Genomic DNA, 22420 nt, shown 5'->3' with positions numbered 1-22420 from the left:
TGAGTGAAAACCACCAGGCATTATCTTGCCAGTGATAATCATAAGCTGAGAAATTGTTTACACCTCCTGCTTTTCAGATTTCTCAGCAGTTGCACTTCTGCTTCTGCAAGTACATATTTTTGATCAAACGCCCCCCTCCCCATATTTAGCAGTAGTGGCTTGTACCCCCTGGGAGGGTAGGGCAGAAGGCAAGGACACCAACAGCAGGTGCAGCCTGAGGCAATGGCAGGCATAGCCAACTAATTCTAGTTTTGTCTCCACCCTCCTCTTTGCTGAGATCTACAAGTGTAACACAGAGTTTAAGAAGGAAGAAGTCGATAGGCAGTCCTGCTCCTTGGATTGGTTGTAAGTATGAAGGCATGCAAGTGGGGGCTGGTTGAGGGTAGATTAGAGATAGGTGGGGAAATGCCCCCACTTTCCCTAAGGGAGCAGTATTTGCAATGGTTACCCATGCCATTTCTCTTTAGACACAAAGCATCACTATTAAGTGATGCTTAATAACAAGCCAACTGAAACGTTGCAATTAATACAGAACAAAGTGGTGCAGATGAAACTAAGGTGACTTCTTATCCACAATTAATAGACTGGAAGGGCTCGGTACAGAATTGTGTCCTCCTTCTCCCGCATCCCCTGCCCTCCCTGGCACAAATTTCCACATTAGCCATAGTTAAGAACTGAATCAGCATGGAATGAGCTGTGGTTGCAGGTAGCTGGGTTCCCACCTTTCGAGGATCTGCCAACCACTCTTCAAATAAGTACCAATTTCATCAATTTGGAGAATCTCTCGCACAAATAATAGATAATGACACAGATTCTGCCAAAAGCTTACCTGTCAGTCATGTTGAGCTTATAAATAACGTCAGCCTAGAGAGGGAAAAGCAACAAAAACAGAAAAAAAGACTTTTAAAAAACTTTTGTGCTTTTAAAAAACTTGTATTTTTGTGCCATGAAAGAAGCATGCGTCCTAGAAAATTCTGACAAATGAGAACACTTACAGTTGCAGCTCATACATCCTAATTAATTTATATACTGCCATAGTATGAAAAGCAGATTCTGTAAAAGACTGAGAACACTGAAGACCAGATAACTATTTGGCATTACAGGTTATCAGAATCTTAATTTACTGTTCAGAGAAGTATAAGGAAGCAGCACAGCTTGCTACAGCAATTTTGTTTAAAAAATGAACCAAAACATGATCAGGTATAGTATTAGACAGTACAGTAATCCCACAATTTATGTGTCTATAGCTAAAATTGTCAAAACACACTGGGTTCAATAGCAGGTGGGATTGACAAAGTCCCTTTTCCTGGACACCTGCCTCCTTTCCTCCCTCTGTTTAATTTTTAATTTTTTCCAATGCATACAAGTTAAATGCTAATGCATGTGTCATGGGCTGGTTGGATTCAGAGGAATTGTGGGGGGAACCAGCTAGGGAATCCCCAAGGGAAGAAGACTCAAAGCCTGGGTGGTGGTGGTGGGATGAAGACAAGTGGTCAGAGGGAGAAGCCTGGGGGGAGGAGGTGCCGGAAGATGAAGAGGTAACAGGGCTTAGTGAACAGGAAGAGTGTGTGGCAGAGAGAAATCCAGAATCATAAGCTGAAGCAGGAGAGGAGGGAGGCCAAGATGTAGAGATGAGTCAGGCTAGTGAGGAAGCGTGGGGGTCTCTTCCTCTTGCTGTGATCAGCTCTGCTTCCCATTGATCCCCCAGGACCAGTAGAGGCATGAAGTGAGAAGAGCAAAGATAGGCATGCTGGCACAGTCTCAGAGTGCCTGGGGAAAACCCTGGAGAAGAGGAGACTTAGGCAGCTGTGGGAAGATGGGGACCTTTAGTCTCTGCAACTGCTTCAGAAGAGCAAGGGACTTGCTGGGCTCATTAGACCTGGCACTGCTGTGTCGATCCTATTTTTCAAATAAAGAGTTAACTTCACCTACTCTGTGTGATTTACAGCTGGTTCGCTTCTGGCAAAGTGTTATTTTGACACCTAGAGAGGGGTTGGTGGAACATTTCCAACTCAAGAGCTATATTTCCTCTTGGCTAACCTTCTGAAGGTTGCATGCCTATGGTGGGAGGAGCCAGAGGCAAGAAATGGGTGGAGCAAAGGGCGTGACAGAAGTTAACATGAAAGTGCCAGAGAGAGGGGATGAGGAGCAGACAGGCAGACAAACCCTCCATCTAGGCAAACAGGGGAATTATGCCCCATTCAAGTACACATTATTGAGGTGGACACAGAGCAGGGCCAAGGGGGCCTGGCATGAGTCCTAAGGGCCGGATACAGAGGCCTGGAAGGATGCATTTGGTACCTGGGCCTGAGGTTTCCCATCCCTTCCCTAGAGTACATTGCACAAAATAAGAGGGCCACAGAAGGCTATATATTGCCATCATGCTTAACATAAAATAGAATAAAATGTAGTATGACATAGAATTATAGAACTGTAGTGTTGGAAGGGACCCAAGGGTCATCTAGTCCAACCCCCTGCATTGCAGGAATGACAGCTAACATAAAATGAGTGGGATGCTAACAGAAATTAATGGAAGCCTATGGAGAATGAGGTGGTCAAGAGATGCTTTACTGAGGTGAATCAGAAGACCACAGAAGGACTGATCCCCTGCTGACTACAACAAATGATAACTTACAGGGTGCGAAAATGGGCGGTGGTGGTTTTCTTGGCACATTTGGAATCAAACTGGACAAGACATAAGAAATCTATTAATAGATATCCTGGTATTTCCTTAAAAGGGGAGGGGAGAAGCAGCTACTGAGGGCAGGAGGGAGATTAGGGTAATAGCACTGAGGGAAGGGGCTTAAGCCTTTTGTCTACACAATTTTCCTAAAATAAATCCTCTCTCCTGAAACTGCTATTTGCCCCATTGGGAAACATGTCTGGGTAAATGCAAGACTTAAACTTGGTATGGGACAATGAATGCGACAATGCTGTGATCGGTGAAGGGGCTCAAATGAGGAGACTAAGCTATCCACTTAGGTTACACAACACTTTTAATGAGGGACGGGGGAAGATCCGAATTAATTAAAATATATCTGCAAGGCAACAGTAAAGAGCACATTAGCTTGCAGAAGCATGAGTCGTAAGCAGAACAAGCAAATTACTTGCTCATACTTTGCAATGTTCATAATATAAGCAAGGTCTTATACAAGAAACAGATCTGAAGGGCAAAAGCAAGGAAGTTGTATGACCACTTGAAAAAGGCTGGTTCTCCTGCGACATTAAATTGTGGTTAAAATAAGCTATGCCACTGAAATCACAAGCACTACGCTCCTTCTCCACTCCTACTGGGAAAGAAGCTGTGGTCTGGCTTGTGTTACCTGAACCTTGTTTCACTCAAACTACGAGCACTAAGTGGCTTCCCTTGTGGTCTGTTTGGGATGAAACAAGCCATGATCCTGCGTTCAGAAAAAAGAAGAAGCTAGACCATGCAGAGGCAGATTTAGGGGAGCACAAAACCCGTTCAGCTGCACTGGGTGAAGAGCCTCAGGGGCACCGCAACTATGAGTTAGACTGGAGCATGAGAGGAGAGGCAGGGGGCGCTGAATTTTGTGCAGCTGGTTCTTCCTGCATAAGTCCATAACCTTGCATCAGTCCCAACTGAAATTTATTTTGTTAGCTTTGGCTTACAATTGTAAATTTATAGATATTTCATTGCAATGATTGGTTTTATTCAAGGTGTAAAATACCACATTTTTATCTTTACGGTTGTAACAGTATTTTATACATTGCCCTGGGTGCCTCAATGGCAGAAACGATATTATGATTATTATTTTTTGGCAAGCACAACATGAAAGTGATATGAAAAGTTGACTTACAATGGCTCCCTTGCAAAGACTGCTGGACACATTGCAAAGTCTCTCTCTTTCTGCTCTGTGTACAATGGCCCTCTGGGATACTATAGTCTAGGGCAGGGTTGACTTAACCATGATGCTAGGTAAGGATTCAGTCCCTGCTGTGGTGTAATTAACTACCAGGAGTTCCCCAGTGTGAAAAATTTGCTTTCTTTCCCTTTGCACTGGGATTTATTAAAAGTCTCTGCAGTTCAGAATACAGTAACTGCTTAAAGTAGCATAAGGCAGAGGTATACTGGGTGGTATACAACATTAGTCATACATAGGCTCAGTGAAATCAATGGGCTTAGGTCCATTGATTTCAGTGAGCCTACTCTGAGTATAACTAACATCGATTATCACCAGCTGTTTCTTCCTCATGTAAAGTACCAACATGGTCAGCATGAAAAGCTGAATACAGTGGTACCTCGGGTTACAAACTTAATTCGTTCCAGAAGTCCATTCTTAACCCAAAGCATTCTTAACCTGAGGCACGCATTCCCTACATAGGCCTCCTGTGGCCCTGGAAGTGGATTGCATTCGTATCCCGGGGCAAAGTTCGCAACCCGGGACACCTACTCCCAGGTTTGTTGAGTTCGTAACCCGAAGCGTTCGTAAGCAAGACTGTCCGTAACCCGAGGTACGACTGTACCTGTAATGTGTAAAATGGAGATGATAACTTGTTGAAGGTGCTTCTGAAACTCTTCATCTCAGGGTTGTGGGTTCGAGTCCCACATTGGGCAAAAGATTCCTGCATTACAGGGAATGACCCTCATGGTCCCTTCCAATTCTGTAATCCTATAATTCTATGAATGCCCAGGTGGGGGGGGGTTTCGAGAGGAAAAGGAAGGGAATATTCTAATATGCCATCAAGTTACTCTAAAACTTCTGTATACACACACCTATGAAATTTATCTTTTAAAAAAGAATTTTTTAAAAAAAGAATTTCCTCAGCACTTCTGGATATTTCTCCCTTGCTTTTTGCCCCTGTGGGAAGGTAGTTCTCTCGTTTCTGAATCCCTCTTGTCATTCAGCTTGGCCCTATTCCTAGATCAACATCACCAAAGACACTTTGATCCTGGTACGATGCAACGTTCAGTCCAAGAGGGAATGTGGATTTCTGAAGGTTGCGTCTGACATTACACTGATCTGCTTGACAAATCAGCCAGAGTAACAGCCCAACCCCGCACCCCGAATGTCATCACAGCCAAACACTATGCTGACCCAAGTCTGCTGGCTAGTTGTGTGTCTGAGGTGCCAATCTTTCCAGCGCCACAAAGTCTCGCGTCTTCAGCCATTTCTTTCCACAATCCTGTATGTGGGTCAAAGGACCCAGCCCTTAGCAGCGGCCCAATATTTCACACCACAACAAACAGCATGCACTCAGGCGACCTCACCTGACCCAAGAAGTAAATTCCTCCACCGACAATGAAAGCCGAAATTGCTGTCCCAATCACAGAAAACAGTGTGATGGAGCCGATGTTCTGAAAGAAGTTGCCCTAAAAACAGGTGGAGGGGAGGAACAAACAATAGTGAGTTTAGAGAGGACTTAAATCTGGGTGAGCAATCATCTGGGTTCAGATCCAGAACCTAGAAGCTGAGCCTCTGAACGCATGAAGTAATCATAAAGAATAATGTATTGGAGAAGCACAGAATGTGTTTGCCCACGAGTAAGTAAACAAAGCTCAGCCATGGATGGCTAGGATTAGCAGACAGGGCTTTCAGAACCAGGGGCGCTGACTTCTAGGAAGGCCTAGCATCTCATGTTCTTAGAAGCTAATTGCAAAGTGCAGACATTTTTTCATTCTATTAGAGCAAACAAAGAACCAAGTGCTTTCACAACTGTTTGGTTTTAAAGCTGCTGGGGCACTTACATGCCCCCACCCCGATGAGAGCAATCAAAGTGCAGAAACAAGGCTTTCTCCAAGATGAAATAGATCACTGGCTGGTGGAACAGACTGTTGCCACCCACCTCGCCCGACAAACTGCCTGTGTAGCTGATGCAAGGAGGTGCAATCTTGGCGCTTCCCTTCCTCAGATCAGTACTGAAATGATTATTAAATGCATTTGAGCCAGATGAACCAAGACTAAGGTACTCTCTTTCCCCTACTTCAGGAAGCACTCTGGAATTCTGCCCTGTTGGAATCTTTCTTTAGTGGATCTAGTGGAATCTGGTGGACTGCAATGGTGGTATTGGGCAGGGAGATAGTCAGGCCTTGCAACAAAGGACTGAACTAGAACGCTCTTTGGTTTTGACTTTTTTTGATCAAGGCATAAGTAATGAAGGCATAGTAATGAAAGATACAAGCCTCAATATTAGGATCACCCAAGTTCTTCTCTTAAGGGCTGGTTCAAATTTGTATGAATGGCCCATCACATCATTGAGGTACCATGATGAGAAATTAACATTCTGTCTTTCCCAAGAGTTTCCAACACTTTAGTAGCTAAGTGATGTGTGAGCCAACCCTCAGATACACTTGACATAAAATGATGACATTTTAGTGAATATCTCCTGTCAACTCCAATGTAGCTGTAATCACAGCACTGCCCAAGACACAAACATAGCTACAAAGGATCTACGATTTCTCACCTTGTGTAATGAATACCCAGATTCAAATATAATTGGTGGAAGTAAAAGAAGGAAAAACATATTTGGCCGAAACATTTCTTCTTCCTGTAAAATACAGCAGACAAAAAGATATATGAGAAGGAAATTTCAAAATTTGTAATTAAAAGGATAGCACATCTGGAACAAACAAACCCAACTCCAGCTTTTTTTAAGCGTCTACCAAAATGGGAATATTTTAAGAAACAAATACACTAGGAAAGGAATTTTATATTAATCTGCCTCATTCCTCACCATGAAGAGGGCTTTAGGACAGCAAACATCCTCAGGATTACCTTTAAATTGCCTTTCATTCAATTACTGAAAAAAGGAAGCACAATTTGAATTGCTGCATCCAAATAAATAGCGAGGGAAAGTGAGCCTACTGTGCCGCAAAAAACTACATTTCACTATAAGAAACACTGAAGCATTCTTATCTTTGGCTTTCAGAATCAGAAATGCAATCAGTAATAAGTGGAACTTTAATATGGATGTGGAACTGTGATGGGTTCTGTCACTGATTGTCACAGACGTGCACTATCTACATTGACAAAGGTGGCTCCCATACTATGGAAAGTCCTCCTTCCACAGTGTGGAGGCCACAACAGGTGGAGAAATTCCAGGCAGAGATGAGATACAGGAAATAACATTGTTCTTGTAGCTCAGCATCTGCACTGGTTCCTTATAGAAAGTAAGCATGTTTCAAAAGGCTTACTTTGACCAAGAAGTCTTAAATGCCACGTTTTACAATCCACAGGTACCACCCCTTTCCTAAAGCCCAGTCACGACACCTACCATCAGCTGGGAATACTCTTAATGGCATTTTATTGGTGAACTATAATGGACTATAAAGCAGCATGGTCACTTCTTGGTCTAGAGCTATGAGATTTCCCTTTCTCTGACAAACACTAAAGAAAGAGTGTGCTTTCTGACCCGTTAGATTATATCTGATCTTTACTCAGCATCTGTTTGTGGGGATATTATGTAACAATGAACGTTCATCCTGATTTGTTTGCAGAGTGTTCATATGTCTTCCTTTTCATCATCCATTCATCCCACATTATTCACAATTTCTCCATCACTTTCCTAACCGCAAAAAGTTGATTTCTTTTTTCAAGTAGATTTGTAGTGCTAGAGTGACAGAGTACTTTAATCCACTTTAATTGTTCCAGCTTTATGTGCCTGAACCACACACACACCCCCACACACACACCCCTAACCAACTCTCTGAGGCTGCATGACCCAAGCAACAGATTCAGACTCATTCTTCAGGGGCCATAGAGGTCAGTTAGTATCAATACTAAGGCTGCTTCCCCTTTTTCTGCCCAAACCCACTAAGGGAAACAGCTACATAAAATACACAATCTATAATGGTCCAGCACTGAAACCTCAAGTGTTTTCCGGGTTGGCTCACTAGCCCAAACAGGTAACCTAGGCACAGGTGGAGATCTCACCAGGGAGAAAGGCAACAGCAAAGGAACTAGTCAATAGAGAGGGGTCAAAAAGAGTCACTCCATAGTTAAAATGAAGGACATGATAGTGGCTCTAGGGCAGAGTGGGGAATCAAGGAGGGTGTAGTAAGACGTTTTGAAACTCAGAATTGTGGCTCCAGGTCAAATCCTCAAATACTAAGTTATTCAGTGATCCACAAAGCTACACAGGAAGGAGTAACAGCTGCTTTTTCCTCCAAATATTGCACATTTCTGATATTAATATAATTGATGGAGCTTAAAAGCTCACATATTGTGGGTGTTGGGGAAAAAGCTTAACTCAGACAAATTGGTTTTAAACAGTAATTTGCCACACTTTCTGTTTTTTAAATGCTGCAAGCTGACATCAGCAAAACCATTTTGTCAATTTCTCATGGCTTTCTCCTGCATTTTATATTTACAAGTGCAACATTTGTACTGGAAATTACATAGGGCTGCAGATTTTTTAAGTGCTGACTTTTAAAGTCCGTCATTCCAATTGAATATCGGGCTTGTAAAGTGCTGATAACCCTTTTTTTAAAAAGAGCTGAACACATTTCGTGATTTGAAGTAGACCACATTTTTTATTATGATTCTTAAAAAAGAAATCTAAGCAACTAGGTATTGTTATATAACCATTACAGGTGGGATGGGGAATTGAATCAAATGGATGGAAAAGGGGGGTAGATAAAGAGAGATAGTGATATAAAAAGTGTAGAGAGAATTATCTCATTGTCTAGACAGATTATTTCCTGTTTCACAGTGAAGAGCTATTTTGCACCAGGGCGGAAGTGAAAGTTGACCATAAAAATAAACCCAATACTTTAATACAGCTGGGATTAAGGACCAGGGTGTCCATCCCAACCCTAATGTCAAAAACTCTATTATAGCACCCACTTTTTGCAATGCCCACCCCCAGGGAATTCATGAGGTGGAGACAGTAATCGCTTTTAAACACCTCCTTCCCAAAGCCATCAAAACTGATGGCCATCCCCACATCCTGTGGCAAGGCAATTCCATAAAGTAATGACGTCTGCCGCTCCAAGTAAGATCCCCAGCACCTCCAGTTTAAAGGTCTTTCATGGTAACAGGACCACAAAATATTTCTTGGGAGATTCTGGAGAGCTGCAGTTAGGCAGAGCGGACAACACTTAGATTAGAACTGATCTGTTTGTATGCAAACTTCCTTCCCTAGCTCTTTCTGAAACTAGACAAAAACGGAGTGGGTCAAAGCACTGTGTAACTGCAGCAGTCTGTAGTGGGGAAACTGAAGCCCAATAGACGCTTCCGAGATACAAAAAATAGTAGTTAAAGGTATAAAAGAGCATGGGGCTGGTTGGGAGCAGGCAGTACTTAAAGCAGGGGTGGGGAATGTTCAGCCCATGGACAAAACTTGGCCCGCCGAGGCAGTTTCCCCCAAACCATGCCCAGTTGCCCCACAACTTATGACTTATGTGGCACCATACGTGATGTCATGTGAAGACGTGGCTGTTGCACAGAGAGTTTGATCCTGCTTGGTTCAGATGCACCAGCCGGTCCCCGCTGGTGTGGCTGGTGTGCCCAAAACAGGTAGGGTTGAACCTAAGTGCATATGCCTTAAAGGAACATGCTGGACAGTTTTTAAGCTTCTGGCATTTTATTTTTCATTCATTGATTCGGCCCATTTTTAGCAGCATTTCCAGGTTGGCTAGAGATGAAGAGTGACCAGTTAAGCTATGTCGGAACCGTAAGTGACAACTTGTGCTGCCTGCCTCCTATCCTCTCCTGCATCTGGGCAGGAGGGAGGGAGGGAGGGAGGGAGGGAGGGAGGGAGGGAGAGAGAGAGAGAGAGAGAGAGAGAGAGAGAGGAGACTGTTGAACTGCGGGAAGGAAACTGAGCTGCAACTAGAAAATTATTAGGAATGGGACACACATCTCTCATAGTGCTAAAATCTGTGTGGCAGGGGTGAGGGTAGGTGCAGCAACTGCATTCCCCTTCCTGAGTCCCCTGGATTAGCCCAGTGCTTCTTAAATGGTGATGCCCCAGGCAGCCGCTGCTGCTACTGCTTCTTTTGTTAGGCTGGGATGACCAGTGCAAGATTCGTCCTGCTTCAGGGATACAAAGCAAGGAACCCTAAGTGGCATTTCTTTGGCTTGCTCAAATTAAATGCAGCATAAATGATATGGTAAAAAAACCAAGAAGTTTAAAATGTTGTCGGAGTACCTTCCAGTTGGCTAGCTTTTGAGCTTCTATAATTTTTATAAATGCTCCCATGAGGATACCTAAAAGGAGAAAGAGAGAAAAGCACAATGTGAAACGTGAAAAGCTTGGACCCATAAGAGTGTTCAGGGGCTCAGTTTTGTGTGAATGGGGAACACAAAGATTTAGGGTGGTGTCGCCTCGCCTAAAGCGCAATCCTGTGCACATCACAACTATGACTCAGCCCACCCCAGCCCCAAAACACAATTCCACAATCCAGGCAATGATAATACATTTCATGCAAATACAGTCGTAACTTGGAAGCCGAACGGAATCCGTTCCGGAACTCTGTTTGACTTCCAAAACGAAAGCACGGCTTCTGACTGGCTGTAGGAAGCTCCTGCAGCCAATCAGAAGCTGCGGAAGCCCCGTTGGGACTTTCGGCTTCCAGAAATAGTTTGCAAACCGAAACAGTCACTTCTGGGTTTGCGGCGTTTGGGAGCCAAAAGGATCGAGAACAAACTGTTCGAAAACATGACTATAATAGCAAGATATAAATGGCAGTATATTGACACCATGGGGTTATTAAGTCTGCACACATAGCTTATCATCACCCATTTCATTTAGATACCTATTTAAACTGCTTATATTAATGTATAAACATGATTCATGGACTATTATTGTTAATGACAGCTGCCAATGGGGTTTTGTTGCTGTTGTTGTTTTCAGTCGACATCAGTACTGATTCAGTGAGCTTTGCTCATCCTCCTCCCTTTTCCACCGATTTTCCTTCTCCACCTATGATTTTAGAGGCAGAGTACAAAATAGCCAGGGTTCCAGAAGATTCACAGCCTTATGGTATTCCACGCCACCTCATACCCAGGAAATCCTTGCAACCCAGAAGGAAAAAAGGGAGGCTAAAAGGAGATCTCTTACCCTCAGTTCCTCTATTGCAAACTTGAAACAACCATCTGGTAGCCTGACTGCAGAAAACAACCTCCTGCTTCAAAACATTTAGCGGAAGAAGAAGTCATTGTTCTACTGGATTGGTAATGCCTTGGTTTCTCTTCCTTAATAGTTCATTCCTTCTTCCTCTAAACTCTCAAGGAAGGAACCTTCTAACTCCTCCTTCTAACTTAGTTGTTCTTAAACTTTTTTCTCTGGGCCACACTTTCAGAATAAAAATTTGCTCGCATCACACCAATTTTTCATTGATAAAAATGCATTGGAAAACAAAAAAAAAACAACTCCTAGCAATGCTTGATTTATAATACATTACACAACCACTCCATAATATGACCACCCAGAAAATACAAAACAATGCAACTGCATAAGAACATAACTCATTCCCAAAATATAATTATAAACGAGCCTCTTACATGTGTACCTTACGTATGCAGACAAACTCAATGTGAGGCGTGAACTTGTTTGAGAGGTGATCTCATTTACCTTAGGTCTAATTTGAGACAAACTCTCATATCCTCATCAACACAAAGAAATCTCTCTCATTTCTGAACTTTCATATTTCTGAACTATAAAAGTTGAAAACTCCTGTTCACCCACAATATGTTGGACAGAATTGCAGAATAGCCAATATTCTTGCTCTAATTTGGAAAAAATATCTATCCATACGCTTTTGTATCTATCTGCTTGTCTGTCTAGCTACACAAAACTACACTACACAACACTATTTAAATGTTTCTTTGATTGTCCTTGAATCTTCCCACTACACTTGCCATCCCCTTCTGCCTAACCTTTTGAGAACCACTGTTCTAACTCAACTGACATCTCTGCAGGTCTGTCTGGCACCTATAGTTTGTACAAGATTCCGCCCTCCCCCCACATAAGTGAAATCACGTAAATCCCCTCCCTCTAATCACCATTTTGGCCACTCCATCTCTTCAATCCACACAGAAAATACTGTATCCCCAAATATCCACAACTAGAATTGAAGTTCTGGGGCTGACAGGAGGCTGGAGGACACAAGGGAAAGCAGCTACTGCTGCTGAGCTACCCCGCACATCAGCTGTCAGGCGTGGAGGCTGAGCAGCGTAAACAAAGCCCTGCTGCGCCTCTGGTCCCTCTGGGCTCTGGGGAGGGTCTTCTTGCAAGCCACGAGGTGTCTCTAGCCCTCTCCCACCATTTCCAGGTTTGAATTCAATCATTTATTTATTTCCCGACGCTGCTCGCACATGAGGCAATCACACATAAGTGTGGGTGGGGGAATGCTTGGATTTACCGTATTTTTCGCTCTATAACACGCTCCCAACCATAACATGCATGTAGTTTTTAGAGGAGGAAAACAAGAAAAAAAATATTCTAAACGAAACAGTGGATGTATGATTTTTATGGTTCATGCTGTGGCCACAGACATGTGATCTGATGGTGAATTTGGGGTGACCCAGTGCAAAAATCCTGAGGATGCATGTGGATCCGTGCTTTGTAACCACGTTTTAAGTGGGGAGGGAAGGAAAAGCACTCAAGGGACAAGGAGCAGCGTGGGGTGTGTGGAGAAGGAGCTTTTTGGTGAGCTGAGCGGGGAGGAGGGAGGGAAAGAGCACTGTTGCTTTAAAGGTATACTTAAGGTATTTGCCCTGTGCCTGGGTTTTTTTTTCCATTTAACAGTTTGCAGCCTTTTCCTTCCGCTCCTTGTTTTGAGGCAGAATAGATTTGGGCAAGTGAGGAGGACTTGGATTGCAGGGGATTCGCCATTAGCTGTGTAAAAGCGCTCCTCCTTGCAGCCTGAGTGATAAGCAGCCACCAGCAGCAATAGAATGGAGCACAAAAAAGTGGTAGGGGCACTAGGACCCATACAATGCTCAAATCTGTTTTCACTGCGCTCGTGGCTCAGAGCTCGAGGTTGGTTTTATTTTGCTGCTGGTTGCTTAAATTTTATATTTCCTGCCATCCCTCTGCAGCCTCATTGCTCTGTTTAGAGAGAGCGCAGACCTTTGCTAGCGTCTGTCCCTCCTCCCGTGTCCGCTTTGCTGCCATGGCTCTCCTTCCTTCCCTCCCTCCTCCCTGGCTCCAGGTCGCTTTAAAGCAAGCAAAGCGAGAGCCTCATAGAGCGTGTAAGCGGCTCCAGCTTTGCTTGACTGACAGCAGCCATGGCTCCGATTCGTGCATTCGCTCCGTAACACGCACAGGCATTTTCCCTTACTTTCTAGGAGCAAAAAAGTGTGTGTTTTGGAGTGAAAATTATGGTACTTCAACACAGAAAAGCATGTGTTAGGATGCAGGAGCAATTCTTTATTCTAACTCTGGAAGATATGGTTTGAGAACTGGAAGTGAGAGCTCGGAAGGGTATTTTTTTAGAACAGGCAGATGCCACTCTGACCTACAGAAGTGATCAAAAGAGCATCACATGAACTGCTCCTGATGAATGTGTTGTAACGCAATATACTGTGAAAATATGAAGCTTGTTTGTCTTTCAGGGACAACCTTCTAAGTATAGGATGAACCCTTAAAAGATTGCAATGAAGGGGGGGGAGAAGTGCAGCTACAAACCAAAAAGAAAGCAGTGTGTGATGCAACAGAATTTTTCTCTTAATCTTTTAAACACAGGAATAAGAAGAAGCCCAACTTATATTTACTTGTGGAAGGCATTTCTTTTCCAGCAAGCCTTTGGGTAACTGTGTGTTCAAGACTGAGTTGTTGCATTATTTGTGGATTTTCATTTTAAACAGCATTTTTGTTTTACCTGCTTATGCTGTTTGTTGTGACCCACCCTAAGATCACATGTGACGAGGCACAGGTCATATAAATCTTACAAATAAAGAAATAGTTGAGAAGCAGAAGCTATGCGGAGCTGACTCTCCCTAATTCCAGGAAAGTCATCCTTCCTCCAAGGAACATACAACCAAAACCAGTCAATCAAATGGAACAGTGTCAACTGAGCCTTTTCCAATCTACCACTTTCCAGATATTCATAGAATCTTGGAATCAGAAGGGACCCCGAGGGACCCCTGTAATGCAAGACCCTTTTGTCCAGTGTGGGGCTTGACAACTACCCCTTCATTTCAGAATTGTAGGCAAGCTTTCCATATACCCTGCAAACTTAAAACAGGTTATGCTTACTTTGCCTTTTAAAATTGTTAACAAGGCTTTGGTCACGTTTGCATTTCATAGGCTGGAAGAGAAGACCTACATTTCCAAACTTGACAGGCCGTGTCAAACAGCTCAATCTATTTCCCACAACCCACAGTGCTGAGAAGAGTTTGCTTTTTTTTAAATTAAGAAGTCTTATGAAATCAGAGAGATTGCAACTGAAGAGTTTCCTAGAACATGATGCCCTGCAGGCATTTCCATGGAAAGCTACAAAGGTATGCATGTAAAATGGGACAGGTGAGCTTATTTTGGAATGGGTGGAATCTCCTAGCCAGCAGGAAGGATGTGATAGAAAGCAAATCCACAGGAGAAACCATGAATATTGCTTAAACAATAAGATTCAGCAACTGATAGGAAGGTATCTGAATTTAGCCATGTAATCTTCTGCCTAGTCACTGGCTGGCAAGCTTTTATCGAGAAACAAAATGAGAGGCAGCTTGTTCCAAACTATGTTTGATGTGTCACTTCTGCACTGAGTGAACTGTGGGAAATGTCATAACATAGCTGATTGCTTGAAATCTCAAGAGTGACACATTTTCCGTAACTGTTCATAATTAATGCTTTCATTCCCCATACACATTTTACTTTAATCTCTTATGTATTACGCATTCATCTGTTGAAGAATAGAACCTGCTACATTAAGCCTGTTCAACCAATTTTCAAACCTGCTGCTAAACACACACACACTTCGACATACCAGCTGTTATGATACCAACTTATTTTGTAAGCTTTTCAAAATGCTCCAAAACACATTTAGCCTGGGACAGACCAGGATGTGGATAGGAGACCAAGTGCAAATCCGACATAGGTTACCACAAATTCTGCCTCAGGCAAACATAAAAACCAGCCAATTAAAAAACACCAGTAAAATCAATTAAATACTTTCCATCAACCACATAAAAGTGGTTGTTGCTTTTTTAAAAAGAGAGACCAGCAAAATTCACAAGGCAGAGGTTCAGAAACAAGATCTGACAATGCTCATCACAAAGGAAAGAATTAGAAGGCCCTCAGTTGTTCTCCAGCTCAGATTGGAAGCCAAATTAGAGAAGAGTTCTCAGTTTACCTCCCCATTCAGTCCCAAAATAGCCGGTGCGGAGCAAATAGTGGTTACCGCTGAGTAACTTCTTGCCTCAAGGAGTCTAGAAACAAGGAGTCCTTTTGCCCATCAAACCCAGTGTTTGTACTCCTGGGATCTCAAGCAGGATTCTGATCCATCACTTAATACCTGACCCTTTTAACTGGGTTTTAAGTGGTTGAAACTGGGACCCTCTGCATGCAATGCATGTGCTCTAGGATGGAGTTAAGGTGGCCCAGCTATCCCATCCTCCCAGCTACATTCAAAGCTGCAGCCTCTTTCAAATATCCCCATTGATTTCAATGGGGACTTTGGACTGGCTCGCAAATAAGCTCAGCAATTTACAAATTCTGAGGGAAGCAGCTGGTTTTATTTCTGTGCCAACCCAATGTGGTCCATGAGGACCCATCCCTAGTAATATTCAGTAGTAACTGCACCATTACAGAGCACTAGAAAAACTTGAGCACACAGAGGCTTAAGAGGGCAGAAGCACAGGAGACTAATTGGATTAGCACTTCCGCCACTTTGACTAGAATAGAGATCTTCAATGGTCGCCTTCTGCAATACTGCAATGGGATATCTTGAATGCAGGGGGAAAGTGTATTCAGTTGAACCAGGGCAAGCCCAAGACTATTTGCTGCCTGTGGAAAAGGACAGCATAACACTACAGCCCCAGTCAACTTACAGAAGGCAACCAGACTAGCAACCATCAGCAGCCCATGTGGTGGGAACTGTTTTTCCAACACTAGCTTCGCTGCTGCATACATGGATGGGGCTGGGTGGTGGCAAGGCTGGGGCTGTGTGCATGCCCCAACAGATCCAATCTCACACTCCTGCCAATGTAACTATGCAACTCCAGCTACACCCAGCTCAGGTACGTAGTGGTGACAGTGGTGTTGGGATGGTGGCTCTGCCCCCAGCACGTGCACCACTAGTGCTGCCAGCTGAAACTTAATGCAACCTCCAAAATGGGATAGCATCCTCCAGCACACCTAAGGCAGCGTGCTAATTATGGTGACCAAGGATAGACCATGTGGATACACCAAGAACCTGCCCCCTGAGGCAGTCACCTCCTTCTGCCTAATGCTAGGCTGACCCTAAACTGGACCTCTTAGGATGATGGCAAAATTATAACCAGATTACCTTGCAATGTTACCAACGGTAAGGCGTTTGGGAGGAAGAAACTACAGTAGTACAAAGAAATAATAACAATAAAAAACTGGTTCTAAAACAAGCTCTTAAATGACAATGAATTTTATCCCTCGAAGGTCATGCAAATAACTTATCTTGAGAGTAGAACGTAAGCGTTCCTGGCATGCAAATTTGGATCTCTTTGGCAGAGGGAGTTCGTAACAACCCTTATTGTGAAACAGTGGTTGGACCCGGAAGCCAAATTTCCAGTAAAGAGTTGGCAGGGAAAAGAAAAACTCATACCCTGCTTATTCAACAAGTAAACTGCTTTGAAGTCAGGATCCTGTTGATACAACACTAAAAATGTTACAACATACAGGATTCCTGAGGAAACTGAGAGGAGAACTTGCCCGAAATGTAATCCTTGCATTCCTCCCTCCAAATGAGATTGCAATCAGTATGAACATAAGACTCCTACTGAAGGAACTTCCAGGAAAATTCGTGCAAATAAAAGTTAATAAGAAAAAGGAGAACTTGATGCTCTCACACTAAGGGAATTAAACAAAATGCTCCTTTGTTTAGAATTGAAAGTTGCTTACATCCCGTCTTCCATATAACTGTCTATCAAGATAGTAAACTCAGCAGAATATGTCACGTCTGTTCTAGAACCACTAGATGCAAGATTCAGGTAGGTAGCCGTGTTGGTCTGATTCAGTCAAAATAAATAAATAAAACTAAAAAATTGTCCAGTAGCACCTTAGAGACCAACTAACTTTGTTCTGGCTATAAGCTTTCGTGTGCGTGCAAAACAAACTTAGAACTTAGTTTGTCTCTAAGGTGCTACTGGACAATTTTTAATTTTTATTTATTTATTTCCACTAGATGCAAATTCAGTCTTCTGTTCTTGTTTACGGGATGTGCATACTGAATTTGCAGTGCTGAATTCCTAAATTGTGCTTTTATTAACAGGTGCTCTTGAGTTGTATCTCATTGTATGTTTTTTTGATATATTGCGATCCACCCTGTGACCACATGGCAGGATAAAAAAACTCCCAAATAAATAAATAAAATTACAATGGCACGCGTTCTCACACTTTGAAGGCATAGTCTCTCAGAAATCAGGAATGCTACACCAGCATGCCAAACCAATGGGTAAGCAGAATCCAGCTGCTGAACTTTTCAAACATATTCGCAAATGCCTCAGAGTTTGATCTGGATTTAAGATGACAATCTCTTACTCTCCAAGTGACAGAAATAGCCCTCATTACGCTACAGTGAAGATGCTTCATAATCTTGCAGTAGCTGTAAGATTTTAAGATACAAAGATTAGGTTCTCAGAGCAAGCTCAGTAGCATACACCCTTAAGGAAGAACTTCTGTATCTCTTTCCAATACCAACTACCCCAGAGTAAAATATAGTTGTGGCACCCAAGATTGACCAAGATTAAGGTGCCCCTCCTCCCCAGCTCCTAGGCACATCTCAGTTTTGTAATAAACAATTAGAGAAGTCAGCCTGAACCATTTCAGAGGTAGATTAGTAAAGCTTTAATGGACAGATCTGGTTTCTTTAATTTTGTGCCAAATATGATCCGAAACAAGCTCTTTCATTTTGAGTCCAAAGTTAGCAGGTACATTGCATGTCATAGTGAAAGCACTTCTGCTAACCACTTCTGCTTTTCCATTTAGCAATAAAAACTGGAACAAATACATTTCTGACCATTCGTCTATCTGGCTCAGTACTATCTACATCAAGGGCGGGCAGGAAGCAGATAAGAGATCTATTGGTAGATCTCTGGGTGATTTCCTATAGGATTTATGACTTCCAGTTTTTTTAAAAAACAACAACAAATAAATCTGCCCCACCCCCAAAAAATACTTTTTTTTGCTGCAGAAAGAAAGAAAGAAAGAAAGAAAGAAAGAAAGAAAGAAAGAAAGAAAGAAAGAAAGAAGATGATGACAGCCAGGGGGCAGTAACCATTTTTTTTTTAATGATGAAGGACGACGAGCTCAGCTCAGTTCTGGTACTCACAGCAAATTCATGGGCTCAGAATCCCTTAATTCTAGGTACATGTCTTTTGTACCTGCTCCCAGTTGGTAGATCTCAGGGCTTACATCCTGCAAGTCTAAATGCTGCCCACCTTGGTTCACACTGACTGGCAATGGCTCTCCAAGGTTTCACAAAGGAATCTTTCACGGCCCTATCTGAAGATACCAGGGATTGAATCTTTTTGGATTCAGCCCATGTGCTCTACCAACTGAGCTGCATCCCTCCCCCTTGAGGACAGCTCCTGAAGGATAATATGGCTGGTGGTATCATATGCCAATGAGAGGTTCAGCAGAACCAACAGGCATGTGCTTCCTCTGTCCAGTTCCTGCATAGTTCAGAATCAGGCCTGAACTCATATAGGAAAGAATTCAGATAGTGAGCTTCATCCAAGAAAGGCAAGAGGTTGTTTGCCACGTTCCAGGACCTTAATCAAGAACAGAACAGTGGACACAGTCTGAGAATTATCTAGGGCAATGGGATCCAATAATGCCTTTTTCAACAGTGGTCTCACCACAGCCTTCACACCTCTAGGCTTTATCATCACAAGTGAACTAACTCTTCTACCCGCTGCAATATTTTATGGTCTCCTTGCTTGTACTTTTTGTCTCTCTCTCTTTCTGTTCGTACTTTAATGGCATTTCCAAAACAGCACTCCCTTATATTATTGCTCTTTCCTAAGTGTCTCATGGCTCGTCCACAGCCACTGCTAAAGTCCTATTTATCCTAAGGCTTTTATCATTTGTTCCAGGGCCAACTCAGCATCTAATCTCCCTCTTCTTCAGACAATGTCTCGAACGTGTTCCTCAGTTCAACTTGGATGTGCTTCACAGGACATATTGTTCCCCTAGTCAGCTTCTGTGTTTCTTTGCTCCTTTCTTGTGGCATTTTTATTCTCAGTTTGGCGTTGTCTTGATGGCAGCTCCTCAATAGCATGCAATGTTTTTGTAGCATCATGATAATTAATACATGGCCTTTATGTAGTACTTAATTCCAAAGGGCTCAAAGCTTATCAAAATTACTTACATATTAATAAGAAGCAGCACTACGACCTTGATTATTTATAAAGAGCTTAAAACTATACTTAGCCCTGTAGAATAGCTCCGTGAAAAAGCATTCCTTGCCAAAGGCTTACAACTTAACAATGCAACATAAGAACAGGGAGAGAAAAGAGCAATCTTAAAAAGAACAGCTCATAATTGCAGTTAAAAGAAGGGCTAGTTGTTTAGTGACTATTTATCTACATTAGCTCAGCAATACTTAACAACAAGCCTTAAGGCCGACTAGTGTTAACATAGCTATTTTACCCATGCTAAGGATGGAAATGAGCTGCTGCCGAAAGGTAGGCAATAGAACCATCCCCAACCCTGTATCCTTCAAATGATTTGGATGCAAACTCCTATCATCTTCAGCCAGCATGGCCAATGGTCAGGGATGATGAGAGCTGCAATACAACATCACCTGATGGTTGGAGACTCCTGCACTAAGGACCACAACCGGTGAGTTCATGACTGGTGTACGATGTAACGGATGTAAGGGACTTGCAGAGCATAGTTCATGCTTTTAGCTACCAGATTCCCCTAAAAATAGCTTTCCACCTTGGATAAATCTTCCAACTTTCAGCTTGGGTAAATCATAGAATTGTAGACTTGGAAGGGACCCTGGAGATCCTTTAGTCCAACCCCCTGCAATGCAGGAAACCCAACTAAAGCATCCATGACAGATGGCCATCCAACCACTGCTTTAAAACCTCCCAAGAAGAAAAGCCCACAACCTCCCAAGGTAGTCTGTTCCACTGTTGAAGAGCTCTTATTGTCAGAAAATTCTTTCTGATGTTTCGTTGGAATCTCCTTTCTTGTAACTTGAAGCCATGGGTGTGGGTCCTACCCTCCAGGAGAAAACAAGCTTGCTCCATCTTTCATGTGACAGCCCTTTGGATATTTGACAATGGCTACCCTATCACCTCTCAGTCTCATTTTATCCAGGCTAAACATATCCAACTCCCTCAATTGTTCCTCACAAGACTTGAAGGAAAAGCCATCGCTCTATTCTCCTTTCAGTTGACAATGTAAACAAAACTTGACTTCCTCATGCAACATAAAGTCCACTATAGCCTCATTTGGACAAAATGCAAAACACCTGAACAGACCTCAAGGTGAAGCACTCCCACTTCCTTTTCCACCCCTTCAAGACACTCACGATGGGGAGACAGCTATTATGTGATAACCCGACCAAACTGTGATCTGTGTTAACTATAGTTAAGGGATCAAACTGTGGTTTATGATCCTGTCTTCTTTGGTTAAGCCATAGCTAAGATCAAGCACAATCTGGAGACTGTCATAAAAATAAACCAAAGTTAGTTGAAACTAAGTGGAGGCTTTTGATCTCCTCTTCACAATTGTACCGGAGGAGTGAGGACACGAGTCCAAGGCTCATTCATGTAAAACTCAACCATAGTTTAGTGTTACACATCCATACCAGATCTATGTCTATTATTCCCAATCTCTTTTCCCTGCAGGACTCCTTCTTGTGTTCTGTTACGATAGCCTACTTTCCTATTGCCTATCATTTATCGTCTTTTGCTAACTGTCAGTCGTCACACATTTGGAGACAGCTGCAGAATGCTTCTTCGATTCCATACCTCTTCCAAGACCTTCAGCTGAGCAATATTTTGTATACACTAACAAGTCAAGCATAACCTCCATGCATCTGCCTACAGAGAACTGTGAAATCTGGGGAGCTACACACAGTGTATCTGCTTCTGAAAGCGAGAGAGAAGCAATGGCTATATCTAGGCCAACTCCTGCCACAGGACACTATTAAACTGGGGGTGAAAGTTCTCTCTAAAATCAAGGAAACCTAAAAAATAAAAAAGCAAGCAAAAAAGCCCCTTATGAGCTCTTCACACCATAAATTCTTAACTTTATGATACTGGGTCTTGTTTATAAGAACTCTGTGCCCCTGCCTGTAAATTCTGCCTTCTCTGCTTTTGTGTATTTTTTAATAATGATCTAATTCATCAGACCTCACACACAACCCGGTTGGTGCCTCTGAATTTTCTCCAGCTGCTCACATCCTTATGATAAGCATCTCCCTGGCTGTTGACACAGAGTCCATGAGAAAAACAGATGGCTGCATGCCTGCTGCTATGGCTGCCGTTAGGAACATGGAAACTGATTTATATCAGGTCAGACTATTGGTCCTTCTAGCTCAGTATTGTCTGGCAGGTGCTCTCCATGGTTTCAGGCAAAACTCTCTCCTAGGCCAACCTGGAGATGCCGGGGATTGAACCCAAGACCTTCTGCATGCAAAGCAGATGCTCTCCCACCAAGCCACATAAAGCTTGCTGAGTGACCTTGGGCCAGTCACTGCCTCTCAGCCTAACCTATCTCACAGGATTGTGTGGAGATCCTTGAGCTCCTTAGAGACAAATGGTGAGATATAAATGCAATAAATAAACAAATTTCCCCTAGCACAGCAATGGTTGGGTCTGGAGAGAACAGATCCCCCTGCGAACTAGATTAGCTGTCAGACAAGACCTGGTTCGTTCTCTGCAAAACAGCCTGCACCGTCCCTTCTCCCTCTTACAGCACATTTGCTTCACTGAATCAGAATGAGCACTGAAAAGAAAGGGTGTGTTTTATCTGAACAATTAATAAGTACACAAGAATACAGTTCCTTTTCCCCATTGTTATGAGGTACTCACCTAAAGAAACAACAGCAACACTCTCTGGCATGAAATGCAGCCTGAATCTTATCAATAAATGCACCAATATGATGCAGATACCTGGCAGGGAAACAAAACAACATTTAGGTACAGGATGAACAGCAGCTACACAGCACAATTCAAACAAATTGTGTGATTCCCTTTGGAAATTAAAAAAAAATGCAAAGCCAAAAAAAGATGTAGTAGCGATGGAGTTGAGAAATATCAAATATTGCCAGAACAGGGACAAGTGCATTAAAAGATGAAAT

At 42.9% G+C, this 22420-nt stretch overlaps 1 protein-coding gene across 4 annotated transcripts in view; it reads right to left on the bottom strand.

Moving 5' to 3' along the window:
- SLC9A8 (solute carrier family 9 member A8) overlaps nt 1-22420 on the bottom strand; it is a 54700-nt gene that overhangs the window by 17764 nt on the left and 14516 nt on the right. For all 4 annotated transcript variants that reach the window (XM_028735167.2, XM_028735169.2, XM_028735168.2 and 1 more), the window contains exons 3-7: nt 22152-22232; nt 10114-10172; nt 6427-6510; nt 5234-5335; nt 830-864 (exon numbers count right to left, since the gene is read on the bottom strand). In XM_028735167.2, the coding sequence (XP_028591000.2) occupies nt 830-864; nt 5234-5335; nt 6427-6510; nt 10114-10172; nt 22152-22232 (361 nt within the window). The remainder of the gene's footprint in view (nt 1-829; nt 865-5233; nt 5336-6426; nt 6511-10113; nt 10173-22151; nt 22233-22420) is intronic.

Source organism: Podarcis muralis, chromosome 5, assembly GCF_964188315.1.
Source record: "Podarcis muralis chromosome 5, rPodMur119.hap1.1, whole genome shotgun sequence".
Lineage (NCBI taxonomy): Eukaryota > Metazoa > Chordata > Lepidosauria > Squamata > Lacertidae > Podarcis > Podarcis muralis.
The sequence above is the reverse complement of the archived record's forward strand: the minus strand, read 5'-3'. Positions and strand labels throughout refer to the sequence as shown.